The sequence below is a fragment of the Chelon labrosus genome, assembly GCF_963514085.1.
Source record: "Chelon labrosus genome assembly, chromosome: 4".
In the NCBI taxonomy this organism is placed as follows: Eukaryota; Metazoa; Chordata; class Actinopteri; order Mugiliformes; family Mugilidae; genus Chelon; species Chelon labrosus.
This window is the reverse complement of record NC_140340.1, coordinates 4774465-4786465: the sequence shown is the minus strand read 5'-3', so window position 1 is coordinate 4786465 and position 12001 is coordinate 4774465. Positions and strand designations below refer to the sequence as shown.

Here is a 12001-nt window from a genome sequence, read left to right as displayed (position 1 = left end):
CATCGTCCATCTTTATTTGCAGTATATGGTTATTTCAGTTTAACCTGGTAGATAATCTGTTTTTCTTCTGTTCTTTCTTTCTTTCTTTATTCATTTTTGGGGCTAATTTTTGAGCTTAGTTTTGATTTTATTCTTGCTGCTAGTTCTCACCATTTTTTACAACAGGGAGATGCTACAATGAGCAACAGTAGTAACGGAAGAATGTGAGAGAAAACACTAAAATAAAGACCCCTCCTTGCCTGACTACTGACTACTGGCAGGTAGCTAATTCAAAATGTAATTGGATTTTTAGTTTCAACTGGCAAACGTTATTATCAAGCTTTTAATTCATTTGAGCATCAACTTATAACCCCCCCCCCCCCCCCCCCCCCCCCCCCCCCAGGCTGAAGAGTGTAACTAAAGCTGCAATAAGCATCTGTACAGTTCCTTTCCCCGAGCCCACGTGAGCGAATCCGTTCCTACACTCTGCAGCACATGAAAGCCAAGGTCTTTGCCTCTGCATATTGTGCATCCTTCTTGCTTCCAGTAGTCAATTTCCAGCAACCTCTCTAATCCGTATCGAGGCCGTGTCATCCGTTGTGAGGCGCGTTTTGTTCCAAACTGATAAGCGGTAAGGTCGGTGCGCTAATGCTGTGCTCAAGTTTAAAAAGGATTAAAGACAAATGCGTCACGATGATTTCCAGCACGGCGTTAACTATAAGGAAGCCTCCTGATGCATCTCTGAAAACAGTCAAAAGCAGATGTTTAATTTTTTGTGAATTGTGCGACAAGAATAAGCCTATTTTAGTCCAAGGTTGACCTATCAAGTCTCTGGTTCACGGATGTTCTCGGGAGATTTGTCCAATTTGCGCAAACCACCACCACCACCACTCTGTAGTTTAAAAAATGTAAGAGCTGCATCCTCATCAACACCGCTTTTCCCGTGGCGTCTAGCTTTCTACCCTGCTTTTGCTCTTATAACAAAAAACTGTGAGAGAAGACAAATATTCAAACAGAGGCAACTGCAGAAATCATGACCTGCCTCACCGTTTCAAAAACTATAGGATTTTATTGTTGTTCGAGCAACAAATTGAGCCGTCTGCAGTTTTCAGGCGGATCTATGATGAAAGCTCAATATTCGAGGGTTTTGCATTTAAATGCGGAATGAATTTGTAATGCCCAATTGACGACAAGTGGCCCCGTTCAGCGTCAACGCAGAAAATAACAAGTTTTATTGCAAATCCAAGTCCCAGTTATGGGTTCGACAAAACAAACCTGGTCCAGACAGACACATAAAACACCTTCAGACAGTAGATATTGCTGAGATTTGCTAAAGTAAGACTGGGAGAAGGTGTTGTGTAAATCTCATGGAGTAAACTAAGCCAGGACGGCATTAATTACACCACAGGTACATGTTTATTGTTCATTAATTGCTGTGTAAATTTGTTAAAATCACTGAGTAATGGCAGCTGCTGTGGTTGTGGTTGTAGCCGCATTAATCCAAAGTCTCCCGGGGAAAATATATATTTAGAGTTGAGGCACGTTCCGACACAAACCTCTCCAAAATTACAACTATTTGTGTGATTTTGCCGTTATTACAAAGAAGCACAGAATAACTCTCTTGTTATTCCACGTCTGCCGTGGTTTGGTATAGAAAGCAGAGTTCTAAAATACAGACAGGAAAAGTAACAGAACCGCAGAATTATGAAAAAAAAAGGGAACCTGAAACATTTTTGAGTAGGCCATGCTCTCTGAAAGCTGCTGTGCACAAATAATGGAAAGAAAAACACAATAAAACTGGTAATATAAAAGTTTATTCTTCCATTCTGTCAATAGTTGGCGACACACTGAAGTTCTCGTTTCCTCTAGGATCAACACCACTAACCTATATGACACAGATTCCTGATCATTGTGTTCTTAGACTGCAGTATGCTGGCACTTACACCGATCAGCCACAACATTAAAACCACTGACAGGAGAAGTAAATAACACTGACCATTCAGTGTTCTGCTGGGAAACATTTGGACCTGGCATTCATTGGTGTGGATGCTACTTAGACATGTAGCACCCACCTAGACCAGACCAGGCACCCCCACCCCATAGCAATGACACTCCTTGATGCAGCCTGATACAGACACACACATACAAAAACGCTTTAAAAAAAAAACATGAAGAACATCACAAGGTGTTGACCTGGCCTCCAAATTCAATTCACTAGATCCCAAACTGATCAAGTGTCTGTGGGATGATCCACAGAGGCCCCTCCCCTCAAATACCCATGACACCACAGGACACCCTCAGCAGGCCCATGTCCATTTTGGGATGAGTCACCACAAGGGAGATCTACACAATATTAGGAAGGTGGTCATAATGTTATGCCTCGTCTGTGTATGTCAGATGAAACGAGCTGAGGCTATATCTAGGTAGCTAAGTCCTTATGTGATTGGACAAAGACACATTTTATGTTTCTGCTCTGTGCTGTCATCACTTCAGAATTCAATCACACCATTATTACTGTTACGTCAACACAGTTACTGCGAATTGTCAAACGCCAGTGGGACCTCAGGCAAAAATTAGATTCTCCTAAATGTGTAACACAGAGTCATGTTCTGTTTGCACATTTTCTATAACATAAATAATCTCTGAGAGGTATGAAGTCCGCGAGGAGGCCGCTACACACTGGGCAATTATCACCAGCTGTCTGCTGTGAGATCATGTGAAGATTGATGCCGTAAGACGGAGCAGCGACGGACGCGGGCAACAATGCAAGGGCAAACGCAACGTTGCCCAAGGTTCCTTTAAGCAAATCAGATAATCTTATGTGCAGGGTAAGTGGCTCACACCGTACGCTGAGTAACGAGGAGGAGGGTGTCTGCACACGGACCTCATCAATAGCGCCTTTTTCTTCATCCTGATTCGTACAATACCTGTTGATTAAACACTGTGAGTGATTCCGCCGATGCTCTCTGGTGACCCCTCCGATTTGTAAAGGAGACAAATTAAAGTCTTCAATCAAAATGTGATCAATGCCAGAGAGCCTGTGGCTGAAACGGGCACCCCGGTATAATGAAGCCATAATTCACCTTTACTGTGTGGTAAAGGAATGATGGACATTTGAAAAGAACCCAGGAAGGATTTCCTGTTAACTCATTGCCTCTTCCACATGTCTACTTGAGAAATTAACCTAAATTCAATTTTCTCTCGCAGCACTCCCTCCACAAAATAACTGCTGTTGCTGTAACATTCCCGGTTTTATTATATACACTTTATTGATTAATTCACTGATTCAGTGAATTGGAGACTCGGCCAGGTGTCTGAAGCTTGACATAGATCATAGGGAAACAGATTTCACACTTTAATGCATTCTGTTCCACAAGGAAATTAATTCTTCGGATATAGCGTGCAGCCTCATTTTAGGTCTAATTTCACTTTGAAAGATGCGATAAGTCTTTCCAGCGTTTGTTCGAAAAGGGGAATCAAAGGCACCGGTGTAGTGAGTATTTTCTTTTGTAAACGCACAAAGCAATCAACACTGACGCCTTGCTGCACAGCACAACTGGTGCTCATGACGCAACAGGATGAATCTGAGTGTGTTAATTACATCACTTATTACAAACCCTTCACTGGCAATTTATTCTTTTATTTACAGTTATCATGTCGTTTCTTTGCATTTAGGTTATTTAGTTCCTCTTAATTGCACAATTATGTTGAAATATTCGTTATACGTTTGCAGAATGAGGTTCATTTTTACAGATAACCCATCAATATTCACACATTTAAGAATTTTACCTCCCTCCACTGAGTAGAAGACATTTCCCATCCGGTAACCCCTATTGAAATACTTCGTCATGTCTCCTGTGCTTGGCCAGTTTAAGGCAGGGAGTTACCAAAGCTTTACAGTCCCTGACAAAAGTCTTGTCACTTATCCATTTTGTAGAAACAACAGTTTATAACCTGACTTTTAATTAATCCATTGGTTTTAGAAATGGCTCATATGAAAGCTAAAACCCTCCCAAATTATGTTTGATATACTAAAATAAATTTGCTTCACTGAAGAAAGATTGATCATTTAATGAACACAGAAAGGTCAGATTTTGGCAAGACAAAAGTTTTGTCGCCTACAGAAAGTAATGTGAAAATTGAACAAATCATTTACTTCAAATACAAAAATATAATGCATAACATCAGTGAATTAAGTACTGGTGCTGTGAGATCCATATTTAATATCTTGTATGACTTCCATGAGCTTGAAGGACTGCATCCATGCGGTTCGACAATGATTCATACAATTTATTGATGAAGTCATCAGGAATAGCAAAGAAAGCAGTCTTACATGCCTCCCAGAGTTCATCAAGATGCTTTGGTTTCGTCTTCCATGCTTCCTCTTTCATTCTTCCCCAGACATGCTCAATGATGTTCATGTCTGGTGACTGGGCTGGCCAGTCCTGGAGCACCTTGATCTTCTTCGCCTTGAGGAACTTTGATGTAGAGATGGAAGTATGCGATGGAGCACCATCCTGCTGCAAAATTTGACCCCTTTTATGGTTGGGAATGTAAGAGGTAGCTAATACTTCTTGATATTTTACGCTATTGATATTGCCTTCCACCCTGCAAATCTCTCGCACACCCCCATACTGGATGTAACCCCAGACCATGATTTTTCCGCCACCAAATTTAACTGTTTTCTGGGTGAATCTCGGATCCATGCGAGCTCCAGTAGGTCTCCTGCAATATTTGCGGCGGCTGTGATGTAATTCAACCGAAGATTCATCTGAGAAATCCACCTTCTGCCACTTTTCCAGCGTCCATCCTTTTAGCAGGCTGTGGGCCTTGGCAAATGCCACAAGTTTTTTTAATTGCCTTTTGTTTAGTGCTGGTTTCTGGGCACTGATTCTACCATGGAGGCCATTTCGAGACAGGATTCTACAAACTGTTCTGGTTGACACGGGGACTTGAGGTGACCAGGCCTGGTGGAGCTCTGCTGCAGTGGAAAAGGGGCTGGCCTTGGATTTTCGAGCCAACAAACGGTCCTCCCGAGCAGTTGTCTTGCGGGGTCTGCCGGACCTGGGCTTGTCAAAAACATCTCCAGTCTCTTCAAATCTTTTTCTTATTCTTGTAAGACTGCTTTCTTTGCTATTCCTGATGACTTCATCAATAAATTGTATGAATCATTGTCGAACCGCATGGATGCAGTCCTTCAAGCTCATGGAAGTCATACAAGATATTAAATATGGATCTCACAGCACCAGTACTTCATTCACTGATGTTATGCATCATATTTTTGTATTTGAAGTAAATGATTTGTTCAATTTTCACATTACTTTCTGTAGGCGACAAAACTTTTGTCTTGCCAAAATCTGACCTTTCTGTGTTCATTAAATGATCAATCTTTCTTCAGTGAAGCAAATTTATTTTAGTATATCAAACATAATTTGGGAGGGTTTTAGCTTTCATATGAGCCATTTCTAAAACCAATGGATTAATTAAAAGTCAGGTTATAAACTGTTGTTTCTACAAAATGGATAAGTGACAAGACTTTTGTCAGGGACTGTATCTTTATTTGTGATCTGTGAAGCCAAGTTAAACAGAAAATTTCGATCTCCACTTTAACGCAGCACGCTCCCCTCAGTCACATTAACCTTTCGCAAGCGCGAGCTACGCGACTAAATGGAGAGCTGATATTGCCCGCGACAGGAAGTCCTCACCAGACAACGGTCTACTTTAATAACGCTGTCCTAGTTGGACTGATTCTAAATTCGTATTTGTTCCATATCAGCGGGAGAAAAAAATATGTTTGCTCGTGGCTAATCTACTTTGAAGGTGCTCCTTTTCTAAACTACAGTTTTCATACTGCCACATGCCCCAAATACATATGAATAAGGACTCAGACTTCACAAAGGCAGCTTTGGCATGCATCAAAAGTTCTTAATAAGATACTTTACCTGCAAGGCACCCCGTAAGTGAGTGCAGCAGCAGCAGTTTCCATAGCAACGTCATCTTCAATTTTGTAGGGTCAAAGTAGACTCACATCCAATCACCAATGTATGGAAACCGATTTGCACCTCTTCTGGTTTTCCAATCTGTGTAAAAAAAAAAAGAAAAAAAAAAAAAGAGACAGTTGGGATGAGTTGGCAGTCAAGTTGAAAATGTCAAATGTCTGCTCCTTATCAGCATGTTCATTTCACGAGGTATGGAACAAAAAGACAGCAGGAATGAACCACAAAAGGGATTCTGATACGTACTAATTGTGAACAGCAATTATAGCCAATAAACTAAACCTAAGTCTGTGACTTTATGTTTCATTTACTCAACTATATATTTAACTTGTTCACGATCAACTCCCACTCCTGGCTCCACTTTCCTGGAAGTTTCACACAAAATAAATAAATAAATGTGGTGGGCACACGAACACAAAATATCTTATTCATTCATTTCCATATCTCCAGCAACACTGTGGGGACGGACACTTTTAAGTGAATTTGAAAGCCACTCTTATAAGTTCTCGTGGCATTGTTCTTGTTTGAAGCCATGTAGCTTTCATGCTCATGAAAGCGCAAAGCCAAAAGATGGATAACGTGGAAACGCTGGAAAGCGCTGCAGAATTTTTCACAACATCCTCCCTGGAGTGAGAATTAAAACCCAAAAGTTTGTCGAGGATGAGGAAAGTAGCGCTCGGCGTCCCAAACAAGTTGAAAATATGAATGAGGCTGCGGTGAAGAAAAAAGGCTTGTTTTCACTCAGTCTGCAGACTTTGGTCACAGTATGTACATAACATATTAAATATTGTTATTTTCATTATAGGCTAGGCGATTCTTAAGTACCATTTGACATCTGAAAGGTATTTTACATGTTGTGGGACAGTTTTTCCAAAGAAAATAAAGCTTGCTCACTGATATATTTACATGATAAGGGTGGCACCGACTACTTGCCAAGTTGATTAGTGGCTTCACTGCTGTAGCGTGACGCTTGAAGTGTCATGTCGACTCGTCACGTGACAATAACAACACAGACGCCTCCTCCAGTGGGTCACTGCAGCAAACTAGCAGAGGTTCATCAAGTGTGTGGAAATACTTCACTAAAGATGAAGCCCATTCTACCGTGACATGCAAAATAGGTAAGTCAGTCACATGAAATGAAATACAACATAAGTACTACTGCAATGCACACCTATCTGAAAAGGCATCTGCTAACGCTAGCAGAGGAACAGTCCAAATCCTATTGACAGCAGTCAATTAACGACTTCACCAAACGCCCTGTGTTAACAGAGAGAAGGAGGCTGCACATCAACAATTTGTCAAAGTTATTAGACCTTTAGCTGCTGACCTTTACCGCATTCTTTTTTTCACATGGTCAGTGAATGCACCATGTGAGAGACGGAAGTTATGTGTGTAGTAGTGATCGTGTCATTAGTGAACGAGCAGGCTTTAAGAGCTGATTCTTTGTAACGAACGAGAAGAGACGATTTGCGTCGGGGAGAGCCGAAGCCTCAGCGGCTCCTGCGAATCCTCGCAGGTAGGGGCGGGACTTTATTGTGATGGGCAACCCATGAGGCCAATAACATGCGAGGACAGTCAAGGATCATACCGTTATGTTAAAAAAGGAAGGTGGGAGCCGTTTGGGAGCCATAAGAGCTGGCTCGTCTAAGGACGCCGGGACAAAGGAGTCGAATCTTTGAAAAAGGCCAGACTTCCCATCACTAGTGGCTAGAGTTTGCCATGGGAAGTGTCAGACCTCAAAATCTATAATTTATTTTGGATAAAACAGTCCATCTTGTGAATTAAACATGACCTAGACAATCATTTAAATGTATTTATATAGGTTAAAACGCTTCTTAAGGTCAGTAAAGCAAAAAAAATCGGGGCCGAATTGGTTAAGACTTCACTAATTATAACAAACGTTAGCCAAACTGCTAGTTAGCTTGAAAATAAGCAAACACTTGATTACTTGACACTGCCATGCCCAAATAGAAACTATAAGACTCTTCTTTTATCGGTCAGATGTCTGTCGGTATGCCTCCGATTATGGTGGCAAAAAGCAGCCACTACTGACCATTTCATCTGACAGTGCTCTTCAATAGCAATAGTACTTGATGATGATAATAATGGAAGTAAATGAGGAAGGAAAGTAATGCCATAACTTGCCAATGTTATTCCATTATCTGTTGTGTGTCATGGTGTGGTCTCTTGAGTATTTTCTGTGACCCCATATGGCTTTCCTTGTGTTTCCTGTTATTCATTTTGTAAAGTTCTTCCTTGGTGTTTTACTTCCTGTGTTTGGTCCCCATTTGATTGTTGGATTGGTTTCTCCTTGTGTGCTCCACCCTCATTAGTTTCACCTGTGTCTCGTTAGCCTCTCTCTCTCTCTCTCTCTCTCTCTCTCTCTCTATACATATATATAGTAATGCCTTTACCTTTGTGCTCTGTTAAGTCATCAGTTTGTCGTACCGTGTGTTTCCGAGTTCTCGCCTCGGTTTTGGTCCTCACCTGTTTATGTGGTAGTTTTTTATTTATTTTTTATTTTATTTTTGGCCTTTCCTGCAGCACCTTTTGTTCCCTGGATTTTGAGTTTTCATTAAAGTAATTTTGCTTCCTGGTTCTGCCTCCATCTGTGTCCTGCTTTTGGGTCCCACTTCACCAGAAATGTGACGGTGTGTTTCGACTGATACAGAGAAAAAAAAAAACAAACAAACCTCTGCACGCAATAATTGGATAGTTCTCCAACCAGTCAGAGTCATGTTGTTGTAAACAAATTCAACTCAGTGGCACTCCAGTGATGCATATCTTCTGTCCATTACTGCATAATGCCCCCCCCCCCCCCCCCCCCCCCAAATAAATTAACTGTAAAAAGTAAAAAGTAAACCTTAAATTCTAAGAGTGTAAATCATAGCTGACGTTCAAACAGGTGTAAATGACGTGAAAAATGTGAAATTCATTCACTTTTTACTTGCTATTGTTTTCTTTTCTTTTGTAATTAATATGGATTTAAACACTACATCATTAAACACATGCCTTAATGTCTCACTGTGTAATGCCAGTGTAGCCATACAGGCTTCTATTTCTTTTATTGTCATTTGTAGCTCTTAACATCTGCAGCCCTCACCACATGCTTATGTGCATTACCGGCCCTTTGGGGTTGCCAGAAATGTCTATCCTGGTCCTGCGTGCCCATAGCATGCAGAAAAATCCAGTACAGATACTTTGGAGAACACGAGAGACAAAAAAATACAAGGAACTATTCTTCATCCTCATTTCCATAATATTAAAATGCTTTCTAACATTGGATCCAAATTGATAGGTACTGGGTTTAAAGCAGTTGTTGAGCGAAGAAAAAATGTAAATAGGGCACAGGCAGATTTATCCAGTTTGCCAGCAACAACTGAGGGAAGAATACAGAATAAGTTGTGTAGAAAATGTCAAAGTCTGCCTCTGGAAATGTTGTAAAGCTCTACTGTCGTACGAATTAAAGCAAAACAACCAGCCGAGAAGTGAAATCTACCTTTTGCAGAGCTCCTCCAGGAAAGAAGCCGCATTAATCCAAAGTCTCCTGGGTAAAATATATATATTTAGAGTTGAGGCATGTTTGACACGAACGTCTCCAAAATTACAACAATTTGTGTAATTCCGCCGTTACAAAAGAAGCACAGAAGAGCTCTCTTGTTATTCCACGTCTGCTGTGATTTGGTATAGAACACAGACAGGAGAAGTAAGACAAAACCACAGAATTATAAAAAGCGAACCTGAAACATTCCGAGTAGGCCGCGCTCTCATTAATCTCAGATTCTCTACCTTGCAGCGCTGGCTCCTGTCTCCTCCTACAGAACAGAGGCCTTTTATCTCCATACATCATATAGAGGGGCTGTCAGAGTCTGCCTTGAGTACATCAAGACTGTGCCTTACTCCTGGAGAGCAATTTCATGCATATTGAAGTTTTTCTTATGAAAAGCACCAATTTTATGTGCATAATAGCCTCATGCCTGATTTGTCTATGGTGGTTTCCTTCCAGCATTGTTCAGCACCATAAATTTGACTGATGGAATTATTAAAAGTAAACATTTAGCATGATGCACAGGGGATAAACGGGGTCCTTTTTTGTGGACACGTCGAAGCGTTCACTGTATTTCATTGGTAATGTGAACACAGTCAAAGACAGAAACGCCTTAAGAAGTGCATTGGAGTGATAGCGAGGAGGTCAAGGTGGATGGTGGGTCCATAAATTGTAGGAGTGTAGCAATATGACTTCTAACATGCAGGAGCTGTCCAAGAAACCTGTAGACCAACTGCACGAGAGTTCAGGTATCCCACGTGATACCACTCAGCCAATCAAGTCTGTTTATTCCACAATATTCACATTTTATTTATTTTCCTCTTATTTTTAAATGCAGCTCACTTTTATTCAGTTAATGAGAGAACATTAAACATATCTGCCGTCATATACATCTACACTGCCTGGCCAAAAAAAACGTCACCACCTGGATTTAACTAAGCAAATAGCTACGAGCCTCCCATTGGATAATTACTGCAACAAGTTATTTAACCCCAACTGATGCAATGAGTAGCTTCTCATTTCTTAAACAACCATGTCTAAAGACACATCCCGCGGTTGTGGAAAAGACGTTAGTCTGTTTGAGAAGGGTTATTGGCATGCATCAAGCAGAGAAAACATCTAAGGAGATTGTAGAAACTACTAAAACTGGGTTAAGAACTGTCCAACGCATTATTAAAAACTGGAAGGATAGTGGAGAACCATCAGGGTAAGAAGAGAGGCAGATGAAGTGGTGCACCCATCATGCCGAGTGTCTACTGTACAAGCCTGTGGGGGCAGTGCTATGATCTGGGGTTGCTGCAGTTGCTCAGGTCTAAGTTCAGCAACATTATGTGTCCAAAGAATGAGGTCAGCTGACTACCTGAACATACTGAATGACCAGGTTATTCTATCAATGGATTTGTTCTTCCCTGATGTTCACGGGCATATTCCAAGACAACAATGCCAGGATTCATGGGGCTCAGATTGTGAAAGAGTGGTTCAGGGAGCATGAGACATTATTTTCACACATGGATTGGCCACCACAGAGTCCAGACCTTAACCCCATTGAGAATCTTTGGGATGTGCTGGAGAAGGCTTTGTGCAGTGGTCAGACTCTCCCATCATCAATACAAGATCTTGGTGAAAAATTAATGCAACACTGGATGGAAATAAATCTGGTCACATTGGAGAAGATTATTGAAACAATGATACAGAGAATGTATGCTGTAAACAGCTCTATGTTACGTGACAATAAATTGTCAATTGTCAAAACGTTTTCTAATCGTACTGAATTCATACATTCAGACACTGATACAACTACTAGGCTACTTAAATATATATAATCCTAAATAGTTAAGACGTTATGATCCTCTAGACCTTTGTTTCAAGTAATTTTCTCTAACTGGACCCCTTTAAATCTTAGTCGAATACCACTGCAATATGGTGTTCACATCCTGACTCCATCTCTGTCATTTAAGCAACCAACGCAAAGGCAAGGCTAGCGAAAGATTCTAGTTTTGGTTAAATATTACGATACACATCAAGTCTCAAGTCACATTTTCTGTTACAGTGATCTTTCTCTTACAGTTAGTTTGCTGCATAACCGCACACACGAGGCAGAATGTGAGTCATACAAGTCAGTATTTGACTTCCTGGGTGTGTTAATTAACATCATTCCCTTAATATGTAAGTAAACAACACGATTCAGTAATATATTTAAAAATGCATTTGCTGTTGGTAATTAGTTTGCCCTTTAAATTCAGACCTCAGGTTGATAGCAACATGGAAATAGTCTGCATTGTTTAACGCTGCCTATAAATGTTGGTCTAAAATATTTGGTCTAATAAACATTAAAGGCTGATAATGACCTGGTGTATAAATACGGTGGATGACTCATTGTTACAGTGACTAAACGTAGACACTAAGAGACAGGAACATGTCCGTATGTCTCGCTGTCACCGTGTGCATTTAATTTCATCGCAGCCTTTTCTTTAACTGG

At 40.8% G+C, this 12001-nt stretch overlaps 1 protein-coding gene across 1 annotated transcript in view; it reads right to left on the bottom strand.

The window, feature by feature from the left end:
- cntn4 (contactin 4) overlaps positions 1–6745 on the bottom strand; it is a 135983-nt gene extending 129238 nt beyond the window's left edge. Inside the window, exon 1 of the mRNA XM_084543425.1 lies at positions 5922–6745. Within this exon, the coding sequence (XP_084399551.1) occupies positions 5922–5976 (55 nt within the window). The 5' untranslated portion in view covers positions 5977–6745. The remainder of the gene's footprint in view (positions 1–5921) is intronic.
- Between the last annotated feature and the right edge of the window lie 5256 nt (positions 6746–12001).